General features: G+C 34.9%; 8 protein-coding genes across 8 annotated transcripts; 4 read left to right on the plus strand and 4 right to left on the minus strand. All coding sequences in view use genetic code 12, as the record gives it.

Moving 5' to 3' along the window:
* Positions 1–668: 668 nt before the first annotated feature.
* On the plus strand, positions 669–4,460 carry J8A68_003083 (ATP-dependent RNA helicase; the record flags this gene model as incomplete). Its single annotated transcript, XM_049406900.1, has 1 exon — positions 669–4,460. The coding sequence occupies one exon, from the start codon at positions 669–671 to the stop codon at positions 4,458–4,460; it is 3,792 nt and encodes a 1,263-aa protein (XP_049263663.1).
* Positions 4,461–4,915: 455 nt separating this feature from the next.
* Positions 4,916–8,704, plus strand: POM152 (Pom152p; the record flags this gene model as incomplete). Its single annotated transcript, XM_049406901.1, has 1 exon — positions 4,916–8,704. One exon carries the CDS (start codon positions 4,916–4,918, stop codon positions 8,702–8,704), a length of 3,789 nt encoding a protein of 1,262 aa, XP_049263664.1.
* Positions 8,705–8,764: 60 nt separating this feature from the next.
* Positions 8,765–9,121, minus strand: PHHB (4a-hydroxytetrahydrobiopterin dehydratase; the record flags this gene model as incomplete). The annotated part of the gene is made up of 1 exon (XM_049406903.1): positions 8,765–9,121. The coding sequence occupies one exon, from the start codon at positions 9,119–9,121 to the stop codon at positions 8,765–8,767; it is 357 nt and encodes a 118-aa protein (XP_049263665.1).
* A 194-nt stretch (positions 9,122–9,315) lies between these two features.
* J8A68_003086 (uncharacterized protein) lies at positions 9,316–11,283 on the plus strand (the record flags this gene model as incomplete). Its single annotated transcript, XM_049406904.1, has 1 exon — positions 9,316–11,283. The coding sequence occupies one exon, from the start codon at positions 9,316–9,318 to the stop codon at positions 11,281–11,283; it is 1,968 nt and encodes a 655-aa protein (XP_049263666.1).
* A 541-nt stretch (positions 11,284–11,824) lies between these two features.
* Positions 11,825–14,176, minus strand: J8A68_003087 (uncharacterized protein; the record flags this gene model as incomplete). The annotated part of the gene is made up of 1 exon (XM_049406905.1): positions 11,825–14,176. One exon carries the CDS (start codon positions 14,174–14,176, stop codon positions 11,825–11,827), a length of 2,352 nt encoding a protein of 783 aa, XP_049263667.1.
* A 1,680-nt stretch (positions 14,177–15,856) lies between these two features.
* On the minus strand, positions 15,857–18,220 carry J8A68_003088 (uncharacterized protein; the record flags this gene model as incomplete). The annotated part of the gene is made up of 1 exon (XM_049406906.1): positions 15,857–18,220. The coding sequence occupies one exon, from the start codon at positions 18,218–18,220 to the stop codon at positions 15,857–15,859; it is 2,364 nt and encodes a 787-aa protein (XP_049263668.1).
* A 2,785-nt stretch (positions 18,221–21,005) lies between these two features.
* J8A68_003089 (uncharacterized protein) lies at positions 21,006–21,893 on the plus strand (the record flags this gene model as incomplete). The annotated part of the gene is made up of 1 exon (XM_049406907.1): positions 21,006–21,893. The coding sequence occupies one exon, from the start codon at positions 21,006–21,008 to the stop codon at positions 21,891–21,893; it is 888 nt and encodes a 295-aa protein (XP_049263669.1).
* Positions 21,894–23,698: 1,805 nt separating this feature from the next.
* Positions 23,699–24,012, minus strand: J8A68_003090 (uncharacterized protein; the record flags this gene model as incomplete). Its single annotated transcript, XM_049406908.1, has 1 exon — positions 23,699–24,012. A coding segment is annotated over one exon (314 nt), but the record flags the coding sequence as incomplete, so codon positions are not given.

Below are 24,012 nucleotides of genomic sequence, written 5' to 3' on the forward strand. Positions count from 1 at the left end.
CAGGAATCAACCGGAAGTAATTTAATTAAATATGATGATCAGAATATATTTAGAAGTCTATACCTTTATCAATCTATTTTATTGATCGGCTAATGAGAAGTTTATTTTAGAGTCTTTCTCTTTTCCCCCACCAATTTAATTTATTAGCTAAGATTATTTAGTATAGTAATTGTATGCGCTACCAGTATACATGGATAATGAATGATGCTAGCAAACTCTGAATTTTGATACCTGCCAACAACGGGGAAGCCATATAAAATAACAATAACTCGTAAGTTAAGCTAGAAGAGTTCAACAAGGTAAGAATTATCCATATTGAGAGTATTTATGAGTTCGCCTTGTTTTGCATCTGCTAAGATACCAGGAAATAGGGCTTGGGGCATATTAGAAGCTCATTAAAAGCTTCTCCTTTTATGAAATGATATCTTGGCTATTGCAAGAGAGAATCATCTATTTACAAGTGAATTACACTTCTTCTCATATCTCAGCTGGGGTTGAAGATAACGATGAGATGAGATGAACGTTGAATGAATAAAAATTATTTTTTTGTCTCATCTCTCTTTTGATCCATCATCACCTAAAAAATTATTGTAAGAATTATTCATTTAACTTTTTTACAAACCATATCTACCCACAGCCAACACTAATACATAGTTAGTTATTTAATCATGGGGAAATACAGAAAGAGATTCAATGAGAAGGCTAGAACAGGTATGCTTGCCAAACAAGCAGCCTTGAAAAAAGCAAGAAATAAGCTGTATTATAGACAACAAGCAGAAGATCAAGAAACTGAAGATACTACTCAAATTGATCAAATCCAAGATATAACCAAAGTTTTTAATCAAGAAGATACCAATTCTGAAATATTAAAACCAATGACAGAAGAAGAAAAACAATCTAGAAAAAGAATTCTTGAAGAAACTTTGTATTCCCAAAATGAAAAATCTGAAAAACTTTCCAAAGCTAAAAAGAAGAGATTAGATAAATATATCGAACATCAATTAAAACGAGAAGAAAAGAAGATATTATTTGAGAAACTTTCTCAAACAAAGATGGATACTACTCATTTAAGTGCGTTGAAAGAATTAGGAAAAGGTAAATTAACTAGAAGAGAAGAAATGATTGAAGCTTTAGATTTAGAAAGTCAAGGGAGAGGTGATGAACATACAAGAGAAGTCTTATATGAAGAAAGAATAGTTAAAGAATTCAGTGATCAGGAAGAACCAATCAACAAGGGATACGAGTCAGAAGAAGAAGAAGAGGAAGAGTCAAACGCTACAAAGTCTACGTTTATCGATAATAGACCTTCCAAGTTTGGAGGAGTTGGAACTGGATTTGGATTTAAAAATATACCAGTGATTCCGAAAGATGCCAGTGCTCCAAAGAAGAAGTACACCTGGAGAAAGAAGGTTGAGCAAGAAGAGAAAAAGAAATTGAAATTAGAGGATGAGAATGATTTCGAATCTAGTGAAGAAGACGACGAAGAAGACAACTCAGGTAGGGAAAGCGGATCGGAAGATGAATCTGACAGTGAAGATGCTTACGTAGATGCCGACCAGGAAAATCGAAATGAAAACGACGAAGATCTTGAATCTGACCAAGAAGACAACGAATCGGAAGAAGATTCCGATGAGGATGAAGTTAGCGAGGAAGAAAGTAGCGAAGAAGAAGAGGAAGAAGAACAATCTAAACTCATGCAAAGTAAACCTAAACATTCCAAAGTCGCCAAAGGTTTCAAAGAATGGGCCGAAGAACAAGTCCGTAAGCTCGAAGGTCGTGATAAATCAATGAAGAATCCCGAACTCTCAGCCGCTATCAAGGCTCAATACTCCCAGCCTACCATCAGAGAAGAAGATATCGAACATTCATCAGACGAAGAAGGATATATACCGATAAATAAAAACCTTCAAAGAGAATCATTCGTAGTTGATGTTCATAGAAGTGACGAGATTCAACAACAAAGAATTCACTTGCCTGTATTCGCAGAAGAACATAGAATTATGGAAGCAGTTTATCATCATGATTGCATTATCCTTTGTGGTGAAACTGGGTCCGGGAAAACTACTCAAGTTCCTCAATTTCTTTATGAAGCAGGATTTGGTAATTTGAAAAATGAATTATATCCCGGTATGATTGGTATTACACAACCTAGAAGAGTTGCTGCTGTTTCTATGTCTGAAAGAGTGTCCAACGAGTTAGGTAACCATAAGCACAGAGTCGGGTATCAAATTCGATTCGATACTACTATTAAGAATGAAGGAAAAGAAGATGGGACTGCTATGAAATTCATGACTGATGGGGTATTATTAAGAGAAATGATGGCGGATTTCTTGCTTACGAAATATTCTTCAATTATTATTGATGAAGCTCATGAAAGAAATATAAATACCGATATTTTGATTGGAATGTTAACCAGAGTAATGAAATTAAGACGAAAATTACATACTGAGGATTCCAAGAAACATAAGCCTTTGAAGTTAATAATAATGTCTGCAACTTTGAGAGTCTCTGATTTCTCGGAAAATCCAATTCTATTCAAGACTCCACCTCCAATTATTAACGTTCAAGCTAGACAATATCCAGTATCTGTTCACTTTAATAAGAAAACTAATTTTGATTACTTGGAGGAGGCATTCAATAAAACATGCAAGATTCACAAAAAACTTCCGCCTGGAGGGATATTGATCTTTCTTACTGGACAAGCAGAGATCACAACACTAGTTAAAAGATTAAGAGAAGAGTTTTCATTTAAGAAATCAAAGAAGAAGAAACAACAGGAAATCGTCTATGATGCTGACGAAGATCTCGAAATTAAATTATCTGAAAATGTCGGTCGCGAAGTTGAAGACATGGATTTCAGTGTTGAAGTAACTAAAGACAACGACATATATGACGACTATGATAGTGACTCTGAAACTGAAGAAGGTTTCGAAGAAGCAGTTGACATCAAAGAAGATGAGATTGGACCATTATATGTATTACCGTTATATTCCTTATTGCCTACCAAACAACAAATGAAAGTATTTGAAGAACCTCCAAAGGGAAGTAGAATATGTATTGTTGCCACCAATGTTGCTGAAACTTCCTTAACCATCCCAGGGATCAGATATGTTGTGGATTGTGGTCGTTCTAAAGAAAGAAAATACAATAAAGAAACCGGTGTCCAATCCTTCGAAGTCGATTGGGTTTCTAAAGCATCAGCTGATCAACGTTCAGGTAGAGCAGGTAGAACTGGCCCTGGTCATTGTTACAGGTTATATTCTTCTGCTGTATTTGAAGAATTCTTCCCCCAATTTAGTGTACCTGAAATATTAAGAATGCCATTTGAATCTATTGTGTTAACCATGAAGAGCATGGGAATTGAACAGATTGCTAATTTCCCATTCCCCACTCCTCCAGATAGATCATCGTTGAAGAATGCTGAGCAATTATTGATACTTTTGGGTTCGTTGGATAAAGAAGAAAAGAAGATAACTGATCTTGGTAGACAGATGTCGTTATTCCCGTTAAGTCCTAGATTCTCAAAGATCTTGATTGTAGGGAATCAATTGGATTGTCTTGGATATATCATCGCGATTGTGTCGGCTTTGTCTGTAGGTGATCCCTTTATCACTGAGAATGAATTGAATGGATCTTCAAATATGACTGAAGATGAAAGTAGGGAAATTAGATCGAGATTCTTTCAATCTCGTGCATTATTTTCAAGATTAGATCCTTCCAGTGATTGTATGATGCAACTTTCAGTTGTGTGTGCATTTGATCATGTTTCCAAAGATAAAATTGATGATTTTATCAAGAGCCATTTCTTGAGATATAAAATGATGGATGAAATTCAAAAATTAAGAAAACAAATCCATCTGATTGTTTCAAAAAGCAGCATTGTTTCGAATGGTTCTCATTTCCAACTGATGGTTTCTAAATTATCCGTCCCTTCTAAGAAACAAATCGCTGCTATGAAGCAAATGATTGCATCTGGGTTTATTGACCAAGTAGCAATCAGAGGCGATTTGGTATCCTCCGATGTTAAGATTGTTAATAAGACAAGTATTATCAATATTCCATATTGTCCAGTTATGCCAATTGCCGAAACTCCATTCATTTACATCCATCCGAATTCAGTTATAAACAAACGAGGAGACCTACCACCCCAATATATTGTATACCAGGCATTAAGCACAAAGGGATCAGTACCAGACGACGAAGTCGCCAAAGTAAGAATGAAGCCATTGGTAGATATAGGTGCTAAACAGTTGGCAAATATAGCCAAGAATTCCTTGTTATTGACATATTCCAAGCCATTGGGTCATCCTTATGCTCCTAAGAATTTGTCACCGAATAAGAGGGAATGTTATGTTGTTCCAAGATTTGGGGCTGCTATTGGAAGTGGTGGTGTTGGATGGGATTTGCCTGCTATTAAAGTTACACAAGAAAAGAGAAATGGGAATTGGGTGAATGTTTAAAAGACTTTATAGAAGTTTATATTATTATATATGACTGTATCTTAGATATCTGTGGAACCTTATTAGGGAACTTCGATTGTTAGTGTGTTTTTGCAGCCAAGAACACCACAAAAGGCTTTATAGAATGAACCCCGTCTACAAATCCTCTTTTCAATTCCTTAATGTCGGTTTGATACAACCTCTATTTCCTCATTCTCTCCGGACACCCTTTTATGACAATCTACCGGCTGTATGATGTTCTTTATAACTCTCACTCTACGAGTTGCTAAGACTGCTATATGCAGTCCCGTAAAATTTTCATTTGTTTTTGTTTTTCAGATGATTTATATAGAAATGAATCTTGGTTGTAAAAAAAAATACACAACTTCATCTTCTCGATCAATTTAACACTAAAAGCTATAAATACTAGAAACTTCCTATTAGGAAGTAAATATAGAATCGATAAATAAAACACAATGTCACGTCCCAATGGTAGAGATATTTATATACGAGAAAAGGAAGATGGTCCTCTAATACCGACAACGATCTTAGATCAAGCATCTCAAAGATTGTTCATAACATCTTTGTTTATATTGATTCAAAGTTGGAAGATATATGATCTTGTATTGCTTAAGACAGAAATACCAGGTTCAGATGAACAATTAACACAATTGAATAACTTCAGTTATATGTTGAAGTATGCAATTATCGATGGTTTGTTTTTATGGTTATTGCCTGTACTAAACATTCAATATTTGACATTTTCAGCATTTAAAACCTTGTTATATACAATTATATTGAATGTTATTTCATTGTTGCTAATAAGCTCTTTTGCGCTCCCCTTATTATCAAATATATTTGTACCAATATGGAAGATAGTATTGCAAAAGAAGGAATTGAATATCATTGGTGAAGCCGTTGATCGAAATTCTGTTATAGATATGAATGCCCATTTCAAAGGTCAATTGACGATCCATTATTTACCCCATTCTTCAGCAAAGATGAACCCTTTCCACCTTGATCAAACCTGTATTAATAAGGAAGAACCGGAGGGTTTAAGCATGCCAGTAGAGTTTAACACCACTACAGGAATTGGATTTTTGCAAATACAACAAATCACCCCCGATAATGAAATCAAATTGCTCAATTATACTGGGCATTCACTCAATAAACTTATGAATCGAGATTATTCGCATTTATCTCAATTTCCTGAATTCAAATCAGGAGACTCTAGGGTCTTTTATTTGGAGTATCCAATAATAGAACCAGGAATGTACAGAATTAAACATGTCTTGGATAATAAGGGTAATAATATCAGAACCTACAAATCAGAATTCTCAGTGTCGTATTGTCCACAGGCAAAGTATTTGTATGGCCTGCTGTTTGATATGTCGCAAAACTTCAAATGCATTTCATCACTTATAGATGATACCCTCCCGGTTCCGAAGATTGAAACATCCAGTACCACACCGTCCTATGTACAAGTCAATGTAAAGGTCAATGGGAGAGATTTTAGAACCATGAACATTACTGTCTCTGACGAAACAGATTCCACCAGAAAACACCAAAAATTCGATTATAGCTGGTTGAAAGCAACGAAGCTTGTAAGGAATACATTAGAGCAGGAAATATTACTGTCTTTATCGTCATTGAAATACGAAGGTACAACCTCCGTTGAATTACAATTATTGCAAATTCAAGATTCTTTGGGAAACATTCAAAGATACAATCCACTCTCCAAAGACCAAGATGTTTGGTACAGCCTTAACTTGAAGAAATCGCCATCTGTCGGTCTAGTTGATGCAGAGAAGGGCGCTGAGTTATTAGTTGGTGGTCACAAGCGTTTGTTGTTTACAAATATAGATAGTCTTAAAGTTGAGGATTTCCCGCTATCTGTCGTTATTGGATTTAAAAATCAACATCAAGCGAGCTTAAATATTTCCAATACTTTTAAAACTAAGCATGACTTCCAAAAGGGGTTAAGTGTTGATCAACCAGGTGAGTATTCATTAATATCTGCCCAGACCAAGTTTTGTCCGTGTGAAACTCGACCTGGTACCATTCAAGTGAAACTTGCTACACCTCCCCAAGTTCATATCATAGATGAAGCAGTGTCTGATAGATGTTTGGGTACCATAGGGTATAATTTCAATTTTAATTTCACTGGGAAACCGCCATTTAAAGTCCAATACCGAGTTTACGTGAATCAATCTGGGGTTCTTAGACCAGTACACTCGGAGCAAGGAAGAGTATTGAGAGAGTTGACATCATTTGAAAATTCACATTTATTTAAATTTAAACCTCATACCGAAGGAAGCTATACGATTGTTTTCAATAATTTGAAGGATCTAAACTATAATCAAGAACCAATTCGTTTGGATGAAAAGAAGCACACTTATCTGACTTATTTCAAGCAAGCATCTGAGATTGGTTTAAAGTCTACGCAGAAAACCATCTATACTTGTTATGGGCAGACTTCAAATATTCCATTGTTTTTCAAAGGAAGTGGAGGACCATTTAAGTTTGATTATGATTTCATTGATCCTGACAGTCAGAAGAAGCTAATTGATACTTCTCATGCCGAAAACGTTGATTCTTTTAGTATTGATACTCCAAAGGGTTTGATTGGAAAAACTTATGAATTGAGATTGACTAATGCGAAGGATAGATTTGGATGTGATGCAAAGATTACCCATCCTCTGATTAGGATCGCAAGTAGACCAGATATTCCTACTTTAGAGTTAAGCGCTGATATCAAGGACCACATTCATGTTGTTGAAGGTGATTCAGTAGAACTTCCAATAGTATATAAATCCTCGGTTGGGTTGTCCAACAATGATAAAATTGAAGTTAAATTTACAAAGCCTGGCTCTGGTGATTCTCGAATAATGAAGATGAATGTCAAAGGAGGATCAATTCGTGTATCAGAAACAGGTACTTATTCTTTGGTTTCGTTTGAAAATAAGGGATGTCCTGGTCGGATCACACATAATGAAAGAGCTGTTCGAATTAGTTACTTTGACAAGCCATCATTGCAAATCGTTGCAGAAAATGAATTCAAGCAACATAAAGAGGAAAACACCATTCACTTGAAGCCAGTTTGTAATGGTTGTTCTAATAAGGTTAAATTACAATTAACTGGTAAAGCTCCATTTATACTTGATTATGAAATAAGACTACCAAGCGGGAAGATTGAAACTCACTCTATGAATGTTGAAGGTCATGAAATTATAATAAGTCTTCCTTCTAGAGAAAATGGTAGGTATGAACATAAATTCAAAAGGATTTATGATGGGTTGTATACAAAATCTCGTGGACGTGCAGTTAACGTGGTTGCTCCTCGGGTGCTTTATAATGTCAATGGATTACCAAATGCCAAATTTATAAACGAGCAAAGATTTTCCCAAATATGTGAGAACGCGTTAGGCAAAAGTGATAAAGTTATAAGCATTCCTGTTCACTTGGATGGACAATACCCATTTGATATTGATGCCCTGTTGAAGAATGAAAAGACCGGAGAAGTAAAGAATATTCAATTCAAGAACGTTAACCGTCCCAATTTAGAGTTCTCTAATTCTAAATTATTTGGACTTGGTGATTATTCCATTAGTTTCACAAAGATATCAGATGGTAATGGATGTACCAGAAAGGAATTTAAATTGAATGACAAATATGTTATTTCCATTACTGAAACCCCTGATATTTTCAAAGCTGAGCCAAAGAAATATCATTACTGTGTCGGAGAACATGTTGCCTATAATTTGACTGGGTTTGCCCCCTTCACGATATTCTACCTGTTTAATAATAGAGTAAGACAAACTGAACTGTTTTACCGTTTTGAAAGATTGTCTTCAAAACCAGGAATTCTTGAGATTCAATCTCTTAAAGATTCTGGTGCAAGTGAATGTATGGTTAATTTTACATCCGATGAAAAAAAGATGACAAGCTTGAGATTGCAAGTTCATGAGTTACCTACTGTTGAAATTAATAAGGGTGATTATATAGTTGAAGATCTTCAAGAAGGTGATCAAACAGAAATAATATTTACGTTTATCGGAGAGCCACCGTTTACGCTTACATATATCAGAACCATTGATATTAAACAGGGGAAGAAGACTTCGAGGAAGTTGGTAGAAAAGCATACTTTGCAAGATATTTGGGATTATGAGGTTATAGTGCCCGCAAGTCTTGAAGGAACCTATGAGGCAATTGAAATTGAAGATAAATATTGTCGTGCAATCAAAAAAGTTGATTATTTAGAATAAAACTATAGTCATTTGAACTATTGTTGTCTTTAGATTGAAATGATGTACATTAAGTGTATTTTATTGATTATGTGTTAATTGTAGATATTCTGTATGAATTGCTTCAGCAAGCAATAAATCCTTGTCCGATATATAATTTCCAATATCATGAGTTGTAATCTCGATATCAACTTTATTATAGGTAGTAGTTATAGTAGGATGATGTCTAAGTCTATTGGCATGGTCTGCTACCAAATTTAGAAACTTCCATGTAGTTTTGAATGTTTTTAATTGATAATGAACCTGCAATGCTTGTTGTTCAGAGTTTTTCTTGGTAATCAATTGCCAATGGGGTACCCCTTTGAGGTTGATTCTATCTAACCCTTGTCGAATACCTTGCGCTGATAACTTTACTAGTGTTTTGGAACTGTTGGACATTGTCAATGAAAGGAACAGTGTATCTAATTTGCCAAGAGCTGCTCTTGAATTTATGTTTTTTTATTAAACGCGTGCGAAATCCTTTGAACTCCATTGTTGTATTTGTTCTTCCTCGAGAACCTACAAAAACCAAAGAAGTAGATTATTCAATAAGGAAAGAGGTAGAGATAATCATAGCAATATTACTTCCAAGAATGATATCTGCTCTTTATATATTGCATATACCGCAGAATCAATCTGGAAATGGTGTACATCAATTACTTTTACATAGAAGATATCATGAAAACATCCCCCGAGATTCAACCATATTGGGAAATTTAGATAAATTATTTAATCAATTACAAAAGGAAGAGAAAGTACCAATTTTGAATATCAGAGGTATATCATATGTATATATACGATGTGATAATGATATTGTATTATTAGCAGTCACACCTAAGAATTTGAATGTGATGCTGGTTATTGTATTCTTACGAGACTTTTATAATATTCTAATTCATTATCTTTGTGAAAACCATAAATTAGATAAAGATATAATTATCGACAATCTTACATTGATATTCGAGTTACTTGATGAATGTTTAGACTTTGGATTACTACAAATGACAGATTATAAATTATTACAAGAGTATATAAAGGTGGAACCAAATTTACCTAGTATTGCCAATGACGAAAATGGAATGGATGATGATAACGAATTTCCTTCAGGATCTTCATCAGATGCCGAGTATTCTGATGAAAAACGTAAGCGATCACAAAAGACGAACCGCCTGTTAAATAAAGAGATTAAGTCGTCTCATAATCAATCCATCAAAATTGATGTTGGCGAAGAAAGTAGCTATGTAAACACTGCCATCCTAAGAACATACTCACTGGCAATCAATTGGAGACCGAAGGGAATATTTTATGCAAAAAATGAAATATATATTGATATACTAGAAGACTGTGAGTTTATGTATGATTTATCTACTGGAACAATCAAACACAATGAAATATACGGAACGTGCGTTGTCACATCTTATTTGTCAGGAATGCCAGTATGTCGAGTTGGATTCAATGAGAAGTATATGACGAGTATTGAGCACGGTAACATAGAGGAGGTATCTTTGGAGCCAAAGCAACTGCAAATAGAAAAGGAAGAAGAAGAAGAAATACCTATTAATCAACTTCAAAAGGACCAAGGTGAGGATGAAGATGACGAGGACGATGAGGATGATAACGTGCAAGGTCAAGTCGAGGACGAAGAAGTACAGCCTATTAATGGTATAAGCTCCAAGCAAAAGAAACGACATAGAATCCCAATCAGGAATATACAGTTTCATCAATGCATAGAACTTTCTAAAATATACAAGGAGAATATTGTAACATTTATCCCACCAGACGACAAGTTTATCTTAATGACTTATCATGTCGAACAGCAGAAACAGAAAAAGAAGTTGCCTTTGATTATGGTAAAGCCAGTCTTTCGAATCGTTGGCAATCGATTACAGATTATGTGTACAATCGACACAAATTTCAGCAAGAGGCGACATTGTAGAGACTTAATTATTAAGATTCCTATCAATCCCAACTATTTCCATCTCGAATATGATATGAATAACTTGAAGTATAAAGCAGAAATCGGAGAAGTTTCATTTAAAATTGATTCTTGCCAAATTGTTTGGAGAATTGATAGTACTCATGGGAAGCAAACGCATCGTATGATGGCTGAAGTATCGTTACTCGAAACTGTATCTCTTGAAGCAATAGAAAATTATCTCGTAAAGAGAATCCAATCATTATCAATGGACGAGGATGAGAACCATGAAACTGAAAATGGAGCGAGAGAATTAGATGAATTTTATGGAGTTAATCGTAGATCCAAGATATCGCCCAAGTCAGCATCTCGCCAAAAATTCCAAGCTATTTACAAAAACAACCATATTGATGATAATATTCATGTCACTTTTAAAATTCCAATGATGACATATTCGGGATTAAAATTGAGTTATTTAAGTGTGGAAGAGGAGCAGTTGAAATATTCGTGTTTCCCGTGGGTTAGATATTTAACAAAATCAAATGATCCTAATGATGTTAGTCTTGGAACCCAAGATAAAAGATTTAATGGGAAGCATTGCAATTATCGATTTAAATTAGGCATCGATTGTTTCATAGTTGTGTAGAAGCCAATACAAATCGTGCTATAATTTTATTAAGTATAAATAGGATTATGCCGTGTAGATAGTGCGTTCTATTCATGATTCTACTGATGACAACGAAGCTTTGAATAAGAGAATTCATTATCCTCGGAGCAGAGGGGAAGCTACAAGCATTCCGTTGATCAAATGAATGGAAATCTACAGGATGTCAGAGTATTTGATTAACCAGTACTCATTCAATTTAGAAGTACCGCATAAGCTAAACACAAACAGTCTAATTCTAATCTACTGAAACTTTTCTAAACACTAACCTAGACTGCACACCCATCTAAATCTGTAAAATTTGAAAATCCTTTAACAGATCCCTGTCTAGCATTTCGCAGAACGGGTACAAATGAAGGATTCTAAACAAACCGACATAGAATTCGTTATGACATCAAACACTGGAACAACAGCGCCATTGTACTTGATCCCATAACAAATACTTTTGATTGGACAATCTTGAAACCAAGTTTAAGCTTCAAACAATGAGCAGGGATTCGTTTATTCTCCGACGGACAATATCTTACTTCTCCTTATGTTTTAATCTTTCGATATTTTCATAATAATATAATGACTTTCTCAAAGGTTTCCCCAACTTAAACTCTTTAGTCAATTCATTATACTTCTTTACAGAATCCTGGTTTTTGCTTAACCATATATTGTCGCGACCCCGATCATCAAACAAGTACTTTATTTCTTGAGAATGCAACTCTGTCAAATTCTTAGTCAAGTAATATTCTGTCAAGATCTCATCATTCTCTAGTAATCTCAAAACTTGATCGTCTGTCATCAGCATAACCTTGTCCAATAATTTTTGCAGTTCCACCATGCCGTTCATTGTAATTTCTTCAAACTTAAAAAGAGGTATGAAATATTGTTCTTTAATCCATAAATTTAATCTATCTACGAAATACCACCCACCGAATTCATACAGCAGTAACCCGTCCCTATATGCAAACAGCATCCTGAAAATAATTTTCGGTGGAATGAAAACAGGAATTCCCAGCAACATGGTATACCGTAAAGGACTCAATTCGTCAAGTTCATAAAAATGTTTTCTTCTCTCATTGTATATCTCAACCTTATCATTTTTATCCTTTTTGTCCTTTTTAAGCTTACCCATCCCAGTTTCCCAAAGCCCCGCCGGTAATTCGGCTTTCAGCTTGCTCAAAGCAGTTATATCGATATACAAACCAGAATCCACATCAATAAATCTTGCATCAATATAATTTTCAGATTTACTTAGTTGTCGATGGTGTACATAGGGTATCACATCAATCAAATATTTTCCATATCCTTCAGTTGGATCTTCAACCACAAGTGTATTGTTGTAATACTTAGCGAGACGAATGACCTCCGATATAGGCATCTGAATATCTATATCGTTATCAAAAGGAAACATCATCCCATTCCAGTACCAACTCAAAATGGGCCCATGGTAAATCCAACTCACAAACCCTTTCTGTGTCGCAAACCTGTACCATGACCTCAACAATCTATCCAAAATTATGTTTGCTCGATGTTCTTGTTCCTGTTGGGTCCAGCCCGGTGTTTCATAATTTAAAGCCCCATTAAAGAACCTCCAATCATAGTGCCAACCTTTGTCTTTTCCATGGTTTCTTTTATCTTCAACTCGAATGGTAGGCATTCGGAAGTACCTGAATTCGCGGTTGTTGTACCGATCAGGATAATTATCGCAATCAACCATGCTTTGATAATATACTTGTTCACGTAAAGACAACCCATTTTCTAGTCGTTTTCGATCTAACGCTTCTATTTGTTGCTTGATTGGCTCTGGATGTGTAAACATGTCCTTGTTTAATGGAAATTGTATCAAGTTGGTCTGATCTTCTTTTATGGACTTCATGCTAGTATATAATTCATATCCTGGATCATCTGGGTCCAAATAGGTAGGTTTAGCAATTGATTGGATGTTTTCCCAGAGCTCTAAATGATTTAGTGTAACTTGCTTCAAATTCTTGAGTTTATTTGATGTAATATAGCGTTCAATTAAGTTTGAGCTCACCAAGCGCTGATTGCTTTCTTGATCAACTGTGAATTCATATGTACCTTCAGTGCCATTTAATATAATGACGCTTATTGGCTTCTTCAAATAGGTCATAGCATGTGACTTTGCTTGCAAGACTCGATCATCGTTGAAGGCTTTGTCACGATGCATACAATGATCATGAATTATAAAACCCGGTAGCTGAGTCAGTGATTTATATCCCAAACGTGTAACTTCATCTTTCAGTAACTCCGAATTGCTGAAACAGAAGTGCTTTGGATCGGGATTATGAAATGTGACACTTTGAATGTAACTACAAGTCTTTCTTAAGTGTAAAGGTTTTGACAATTCATCATTCAATAGTGTTAAGTCAATCCAGTCGGCCCAATGGAAAGGTAAAATTATCTCATTTGTCTCATCTTGGTTATTCAACCTCTGGTATTCTAACTTCAATGCGTTCAAGTACATGGATAAAGTGAATCTCGGGTCGTAAAACAACGTATCACGATTTATCCAACTATGCTTATCTTCTGTTTGTTTACTGAAATGAGTAAAGTCAAATTGAATCTGCGCTTCTATATCCTCGGTAAATGCCACATAAAACCTTTCGGGATTAAATGCAATCTGGTTAAATTTTCTTTTGACTGATTCTTCAAATGATACCTTGCGTGGATTTGTGTTCTCTATATCTTGTGAATTCGTCTTCTTTGGTCGGTGATAAACAGACTTGGGCAGATCTAGATGGGATATGTAGAGTGAAAAATACAAAACACTAATAAACGTAAATGCTAGGAACAACAATCTATAACCTCGACGTTTGGGGAGGGAATGTAAAAATTGACCATGAGGCGGAGGCGTGCCACTCATATTCAAGGTATAATGTCTTTCTATGTTATACTTTGTGGATGAAACTAACGTAAGCAGCGAGTCCTTAATTATTATTGATACAAGTATCTCTCTTGACTATACTACGTCGGGAGGCTCTCAAGAGTCACTTGGAGCAAGGCTGTTGGTATTTATACATTGTTGGAATATGCGAAGATCGCTAACTGTTTAATGAATTGTGCATGTATTTGCTTGTAAAATGACTTAGTGATGACTTCGAATACAATACAATGCCGTGGACAAATTTCTTATTTATCGATTGTGAGAGGATTAGAAACCGTCGTTTTTATCCTATCATCGACTCGTAGATATTAACATTTACAAACATGGCTTTCTTATAAAAATAAAAATTCTTCTCTTTTCAAGAATTTCCTTAAAATCGTGTGATATTTAAATGTTAGATTTGCTAAATTTATTTTCTGTTGTGGAAATGAACTTAAACTATATTGTTACATCCAATCGCGTCATCTTTAATCCAATTAAACTCGAAGCATTAATCTTAAAGGATGAGAAATTAAAACAGATTGTGTCAGAGGGCAAGATATTAGTTACGCGTTTCTTATAAGTCATAATTGCAAGAAATGGTCGCAGCCAATAGTTCTTGACACATTACCTATCTTTTAAATAGAGAATCTATTTGATGGACGAATCCATATTTGGCTGTTTTGGTTATATGTGATCTCGAGTGTAGAGCTGGATTATTTGGTTCTTTTTGTCTATTAATAGCATCAAATCTAATTTTAGATCAAATCTATTCATGTCTCCCGGTTAAATTAGCTCCAGCAGTTTTTGAAAAATTCTTTAAAAGTTAAAATTCAAGAGTTATCTCAATATTAAAGAAGATTCAAGTTACTCTCCTTGTACCAGAAAAACTCAAACCATCTCCTTTGGGGTAATTTAATTAGAGTACGTTTTTCTGTATAGTTGTCTCCAATAGTTTTCCTAATAGAAATAAGAAAAATAGTATTACTTACGCGTCTCGTGGAACAACTTGCATTTGGAAAATCAAACGGCATGATTTTGTAATAACTATATGGAATCCAATCCTTAATAAAACAAATCGTAATGTCTAACAAATGCAAGAATCATAATGTTCAATAAAAGGTTATTTTATTTTGTGTAATTTTTCTAGCTACTAATACTTTTATGTATGGTTACTTAATTACTATCCCCACACAGTAAGATGTCACTTGGGTGGGAAGATAGATTTTTGATATTGTAGACCTGAAGTTGAAGTTAGTCTCAACTTGCACCCTTCTCTTTCATTAATCTTTTTTTTATATTTAATTGATTTAAAACACTTCTTTCAATAAGAAGAAGGGTAATATGAAATTGCTGCTAAAAATTCTATTGATTTCTTGATTTGCAGCCAATAATTTTTCGTTGCTTCTAAAAGACGCTAATATGGCTAATGGAGCAAATATTTTTATTTCAGTTTCTAGGTAAGAATTAAAGGGACTGAAGTCAATTGCATGGTCTCGAGATATGTATCGTTTTTTTATTGTTGTCCTCTTTCGCTGTTTTGGTTTCAGCAACAGTGACTGTTTGATCTAAATTCTTCAGTTGCCCTAGTTTGATAGAGCCCTAATGCCCTTGATTATGTTAAAGGGGAGAATCATTATATTCGACAAGGCTCTAACAAGTGATGATTTCGATATAAATCTACAACCTGTTCACCTGTTCGGCAAGCCTCGATCTTTCGATATTTTCGTAGTAGTATAATGATTTTCTCAAAGGTTTCCTTATCTTGAATTCTTTAGTTAATTCATTGTACTCCTTCGTGTTTGCCTCGTCCTTGCTTAACCACAAATTATCTCCCCCGTGGCGAGTAAATAAATATTTCATTTCTTGAGAATGTAAATCGGTGAGATGCTTAGTCAAATAATATTCAACCAAAATATCTTCATTATCCAATAATCTCAAAACTTGGTCATATGTCATTGTAATGACTTTGTCTAATAATTTTTCCGCTTGCAATTTACCATCTTGTGTAATTTCTTCATCTTTGAAAAGAGGAATCAAATAACGTTTATGGATCCAAAGATTTAGTTGGGATATGAAATACCATCCATGGAACTCGTACTTGTGTAACCCCTCGCCGTATTCGGATACCAATTTAAATATAATCTTGGGTGGCACGAAAACTGGAACACCCTGAAGCATAGAAAATTTCAATGGACTCAACTGGTCAAATGAATAAAAATGCTTTCTTCGGTCATTATATATTTCAACCTCACCATTATTCTCCTTCTTGTTCTTCCTCAATTGACCCATCCCAGTTTCCCATAATCCACGGGGCAATTCTGACTTCAGTCTGCTTAGTGCAGTGATGTCTATATAAATGCCCGAATCTACATCGATAAACCTCGCATCAATGTGATTTGCTGTCCTGCTAAGCTGTCGATGATATATATAAGGACTCACATCAATCAAGTACTTTCCATATCCTTCACTTGGGTCTTCAACTACAAGTGTGTAATTGTAGTCCTTACCAAGACGTAACATTTCCGACATCGGCATCTGAATGTCTACATCAATATCGTAAGGAAACATCATTCCATTCCAATACCAACTCAAAACAGGGCCGTGTTGAATCCAACTTATGAAACCCTTCTGCGTCGCAAACCTGTACCACGTTCTCAATAATCGATCTAGGATAATATTTGCACGATGGGTTAATTGATCTTGCGTCCAGCCTTCTCTATTATATTGTAATGCGCCATTGAAGAATCTCCAGTCGTAATGCCATCCCATATCTTTTGCATGATTACGTTTATCTCCTACACGAATAACAGGCAGTCGGAAGTATCTATATTCTTGCTTTTCTTCCAGATCCGGATAATTTGCGCAATCTTTCAAACCATCGTAGTACACCGCTTCACGTGGCGACAATCCTTGCGAGTCTCGCTTAAGCTCAAGTTGCACTATTTGTTCATCTACGGGCATAGGATGACTAAACATATCCATGGTTAATGGGAACTCGATCAATTTGGTTCGATCGTTCTTATGGGCTTCAATCTTTGCAGATATTTCTCGACCAGGATCATCAAGATCCAAATTGGTCGGTTCGATGATGGATTTTAATTCTTTCCATATTTTTAGATGATTTAATGTTGCCGTTTTCAAATTTTTGAGTCTATTGGATTTGGCAAAGTCATCCACAATTGTAGAGCTGGCTAATCGCTGATTCGCCCCTTGGTCAACTTGAAATTCATAAGTTCCATTGTCCCCGTTTAAGAGTATGATGCTAATGGGCTTTTTCAAATGAGTCATGGCATATGACTTTGCTTGCAAGACTCGGAAATCATTAAACGGGCGATGGTTATGACTACAATGATCATAAATTATAACACCGGGCAACTGAGAGCGGGATTTAAAACCATATCTTTCTACATCCTCCAACAGTACCATTGAATTGTCTAAACAGAAATAACTTGGATCTGGATTCCTGTACGTTGCCTTTTGAACTTCCGCACAATTCATCCTTGAATCTAACGGTTTTGACAAATCACCATTTAAGGTTGTTAAATCTATCCAGTCAGCCCAATGAAAAGGCAAAATAATTTCTTCTCTCTTCCGTTTTTCATTCATCTCCTCATATTTTAATTTTAATTGATTCAAATACATCGACAAAGTGAATCTGGGATCATAAAATAGGTCATTCCGGTTGGCCCAACTGTTCTCATCTTCGGACTCTTTCATAAAAGGTGTTAAGTCCACTTGGATCTCCTCGTCAATTTCGTCTGTGACTGCCATAGGATACCTTCCAGGATCACGTCGAATCTCATTGAGCTTTCTTTGTATCGATTTTTCAAAGGATGCGAGAGATAAAATCACCTGTTGGCTCTCTTGATTTCTGCTGGAGTCAGCAATTGCGCAGGGTACATGTTCGCTTATGTAGGAACTGTAAAATGAGAAATGTGTGACATTAACAAATATAATTATGAATATAAGGCCAAGTATAAGTCGACCATGACGATATCTTGAGATTCGTTTTAACAAAGTGGTACCAAAAGAAACTTCCATATGTAGTTTTAAACAAGTATTGTGGTTGATAATTCTTGTGCGCTTCTGAAGTTGCTTTGGAAAAGAAGGATGATCTTAACTAGGGAAGTAAAACTTTGATGCTAACGAGTCTGTATTATTTTTATAGCAATACTCCTTGAAGCTTGTGAAAGCTCCCAAAGGGGAGAAGCGGTTACATTTTTTTTCATTTAAGTTTCGAGAATTGAGACTTCGCTTTGTGTTATATTCCTTGGCGTTTTCTATTTCACATCATCGCGAGAGAAAAATATTTGACCCATTATTAGAGAAAATCAAGAGGTTAGGAAATTAGCTGTTGACTTTTATAGTGCTGTTCACCTTCTCCCTTTTTAATCATGGTAGTTGCTCTATTCAATCTAACAACTTTAAACTTGAAGGTACTATGCGAAGCTGTATGGGTTTCCTTTGCCTTTGTTTTATGTGTTTATAGTTTGTCTCCAAACAAGCTTTTTATTTAAAGATATTTAGTTTGTCGCCAAACAAGCTTTTGAATTAAAGATGAATCTATTTTACTGTGGTCAAGCTTTTCTAAGCAAACCAAAATAGCTACCGCTTTCAGAGAGTTCATGTTTATATTAACTTTCCAAATCTTTGTAAAAGACAATATAACTGGGTGATAGCAAAAGTCTCTTTTTCCCAATATTTTTTTTGATACATATTGAACCATTTATTTTTTCGCTTAATTCGGTTAACCTATAATTATTTTTTGGAACATAAGTTCTCGTTCGAGAATTATTGCGCAGTAAGAGCGCTGCACTTACACAGTCATTTATCTTGATAATACATTTAAACTCATGATAGATCAGGACTACCAATTGTTATCTGGTATCGCTTTGAAGTTATAATCAATTCAAAAAGTATTCTTGTAATGGTTTCGTTCTATAAAACTTATATTTTAGGTCGTCTTATGGCGAGGTAATTGAGGCTTAGCTCTTTTGAATAAAGTATATTATTCCGTCTCTCAAATAATGAACATTGGTTTAATCTTCTTCTATTGTTTGTTGGTTTTCGGAGTGCGTTTTCTTAACCTGAATATATCTAACCTCTTAAGTGCCTTTGTTTTTCTTGTGATTAAGATTTGAACAAAAATGTTGCAAAAACAATATGGTTCATAAATTAATATAGAATTAGTTCTGAAAAAAGATATAAGAAGAGTTCTTGAATTTACCAGGAAAGCTAGAAAATATACAACTTCTCCTTTCCTAAATGTTGAACATGTGATTCTATATAAAATCGCTAAGCAACATCAACCAGCTTCAGATTTAGGTTGGTAGCTAGACTGCCTGGCAGTCATTCCTTCCTTCAACTCTCACATTTGGGCAGGACGTGTCATAGCGCTTTTGTAGAAATCTCGTTGTATTGCAGACAAATTCTTTCAAGAACATTATAAATACGAGTCCATTCCCCTAAAACTACAGTTAAGTTTGCAATCCTGGAATTTTCGTTTTCATTGTTTACGTTTAAATTAAATCAATCGATACACAAGCTTTTCCCCACCATTTCTCCTTGAACAATTTAATTTATATATGCCAGAAAAAAAAAAGCAGACTTCTGTTTTTTAGCATTTGTTACAAGACATCAACAGCAATTTTGCTTCATGATAAGTGGATATAATGTGATTGGTTTTGCTGGATAGGTATAAAAAATACCAAGTGTCTTATCGATCATTCTATCTCCCCTGCGGTTTTAAAAAGTTCGTGGACCCCATGAAGAAGAATTATATCTCATTTATGTAATACAATAGAAGACGCAATATCAAGGAGGAGATAAGAATCTTGCATTTTCACAGATTTGCACTTATAAATTTGAAACGTTCTTAATATCCTAAAAGTAATGAACAAAGTTAGAAGGTTTTAGGATAATTTGTTCTTAGCCTTCCTTTTAACAATCCTACTAGTCTCAGCTAGTTTAAGGATAAATCTTCAGTTATGAGCTGTATAGGAAACTCTTATAGAAACTAAAGTAAGAATACTAAAATCTAATAGATTACAGTAAGATAATTAAAGTAAAAGCGTATATCTTCTAAACAAAATAATATCTAAAAAAGGGGGCGAATCCGTTTGTTTTTAAAGATTCGCCAAGCATCAATAACAATTCTGAATAATCATAATTTGGATATGGAGTAATTGGTTTAGTTGGCAAATAAAGTTAATTAATAAAAATCCATAGCTGGCAAATAAAGTTAATAAAGTTTCTCCTGTTCAAATGAAAAAAAACAAATGTTAAGAACGACTAGTAGGATTGTTAAATGGAAGGCTAAGAACAAATTCTCGCCAACGCATGAAGCTTCTGAAAACTTTGTGAAGAGACTCCTTATTTCATTATATGTGTGTGATTTGCAGCCAAGAAAATCAGTAATTTATGCACAAAAATCTACATAAAAATAAACTCCTTGTTGAGCAAACTAACCTTGATTTTCAGAAGAATATATTCATTATTTAGTATTAGTTCTAGTACGGCCCTTTTCTTTCTACTAGGGACCAGATGTTAGGGTAGAAGCTTGGAAAGGGAAAACTTACATTCCCAGATTTACGCAGTCATGCGAAAATTTCAGAATACTGATTAATAATCCAGTCTGCTGTACATGACTCTTTATCAACCCCACAGAAAATTCCAGAAAACAACTCGGAATACTGGAACGGAGTTCAATTAATCAAGTAAGAAAGGTTAAACCATCTCCATATTATTTAAAGACCCCAAATTATTTTTCTTGTCAGGTTTCGGTGAGAACTTGGTAATGACTCCCGTATCTTCTCAGTAACCAGAGATGATTCGTCCACATACAATACTTAGATCAAAGCTTCCAACTGTTCCCATATCAACATGTATCAAATCATTAAGTCTCCCATTTCCAAGACCTCAGTTCATGTCATTTGATCTATTTGGAACGTTGTACACTCCGAAGGATTCAGTAGCTCATCAGTATCATAAAATTTCATCGTCACCAGAATTTAACATCAAGAAATCTTTGCAATCGATTAAAGAAGAGTTCCCGCAAGTTTATAACCAGTTGATATTAGAATTACCAAACTGGGGCAAAGGAAAGTTAACAGAATGCGATGAGTGGTGGTGTGAATTAATTGCTCGTTTGTACAAATTGGATAATACTGATATTAAAACCAAGAACCTATGTGAAAAATTGATTAAACATTTTACAACTGAAAAGGCATACACAATCTATGATGATGTCATACCAACACTAGAGTTGCTAAAGCGTAGTAATGTTGAGCTTTTAGTATTGAGTAATTCAGATGTAAGGATATATGATGTTCTTAACAATTTGGGATTGCTGAGATTCTTTAAGCCCGACAATATCTACTTGTCATATGATATAGGATATATGAAACCAGATGAAATGTTTTATCAATATGTGATTGAGGACTTACAACAAAGGTTTGATCATTTTGATCTCAAACGATCCTGGCATATTGGGGATTCATACAGTCAGGATTTCCTTGGGTGTATCAAAACTGGTTGGAATGGTATTTTATTAGATCGGCTGATTAGAGATATGCAAATGCAATGCGATAATAAGATTATGATAAATAAGTTAAGCCAATTGTCCACATTATTTGATTTAAATAGTAAGAATGATGTGATATTCGAAAAGCCGGTTGAAGTGAGAGATAGCCCGAGCTATTACGAAGCACAATAAAAAGATACATGCATATATATCAGATACTATTTATTCACGCTAATGACAAGTACATAGTTTTCCAGTTCTCTTTGTGTTTTACATTTATAAATTTTCTTAAAGCAATAATTTATTAAGAATATTCTCAAGAGTCTTGACATTGAATCAGATTGAAACTTTGGAGATGAAGTTTCATATACCGGAGCAAAACGGAAATAAATTGAGGGGAAAAAGATAAATTAACATATTCATATTTTCAAAATTATATTACCGAGATCTTCACTATCCAATCCCTGCTAAATACTATGACCAAGTGTACAAGACCATCGGTGATTTATTTACCCCAAGAATATCCCTCATTAGACTACAAACTCCCAAGCACTTGGGTGGTTTTGGATTATTAAATATTCATTCACAAGTTCTCGGGAGACGGGCAAAAGAAATATTCCGATTGTTTACCCAAGAGGACACCCTCAATCACCTATACCTCAGAATCAAACAGCAACACTTAGCTATGGTATGAGGCACATTCCCGGCTGGGAAGTTTCATATAATCTCATTAAAATATACCCTTGGTATCGTTTCTTACAACATCAATCATGTCATCCATCTATACCTTTTCAATCAGTGAAACGGGACATTCTTGACACATTTGACCCACCTGAAAAATCCAGATTTGAAGCCTGGTTCCTACTCACCAAATATATCGGCCCCCCACCTTGTCGGCTACAAGATACTCCACCAATCTCATATCCCAGTTGAAGCTCCTGCACCAAATGAGTTAGGAAAATTAGTGGACATCAACAAAAAGGAGCCACTTAATTTCGACTCGTTCCGCCAAACCTCAAAGAAACTAGCCACCACCCGTCTCATCATACCCAACTGATGGTCTCAACTAGACTATCTTGCACAAACACACCCAAAGGGTGGACAAAATTTTGGAATCAGATGCATAAAAACAGACAATCTGTTTCCGATTATCTACAACACTTTCATCTATTCACGCTCGGTTCTCTTAACCATCAGCCACGCTATCAACAAACCGGAGATTGTCCTCTATGTCAGTGGACTAACTCCAACAGTGTGATCCATCATCTTTTCTACTGCCCCATAACAACCTCCCAATGGACGTCATCTTCATTAGCATTAAACCCCACTCAATGGATTGCTAATCCTAACCCATCTCCAACCCATTACAAGACCATTAACAATTACATAAACCATGTCATGATCTATCTAGATCGACGACATTGCTGAATCATCTAACCAATATTAGTTTACTTATTGATTTGTTTGTATTTATATTAATGGCCACCCCTCCAACATTTTAACCAACACCACCATCCCAAATTCATCTCCACCCAGCGCTATCTAAAGCTTAACCCCATCCTAAATCATTTACGCTTTATCCCCCCAGCCAACTCGTACCAATGGTTTTTAGTGAGTATACAACCCAGTCCTGCTGGTCTTGGACTCTCACACTACTTATGTTGCTTTTATCATACACCTAAGTGCCTATAAAAGGTTTTTACCATTTCTACAGAACGTTATGCCCTATATGTATCAGAGGGTCAGTATCAGTTTATATATTATAGTTTATAATTTTAGTGTATAATTTAATCGATACCGTTTAAAGAAAAAAAAAAGATACTTGTACACAGTACATGTTAAATGCCGTTGGTTTACTTCATTACAATAGAGAGGATATGTTGTAAATCACGATTAAATATATATATTAACTTTTTACCTGTATGTATAAACTGTCACATTTCCTTATCTTTATAAATTATAAATCACCCATTAATTAATAACACAACCACACAGTTCTAATCAAATAATCGATTACTTGAACTTATGACCGCAAGACCTTGTAATTTACCTCCATTCTTTCTATTTCCATAATATTGACCATTACCACCTCCAGAACCATCTCCACCGATATATCCATTGATATAATCATTGTCATCATCTCCCCTTCCTCCTCTAGTAGTCAATTTTTGATTAATCAATTTCATATCATTTAATTTCCCTTGTAAATTTTCAATCTTATCTTGTGCAGATTTCATCTCAATCAGATTATTCTTAATCAAATTCTCAATAACATCACGTAATTCATCACGTTGTTCTCTCAAATTATTCA

The sequence above is a fragment of the Hemisphaericaspora subhashii genome (assembly GCF_019202705.1).
Source record: "Hemisphaericaspora subhashii strain CBS 10753 chromosome Unknown scaffold45, whole genome shotgun sequence".
Taxonomy (NCBI): Eukaryota; Fungi; Ascomycota; class Pichiomycetes; order Serinales; family Debaryomycetaceae; genus Hemisphaericaspora; species Hemisphaericaspora subhashii.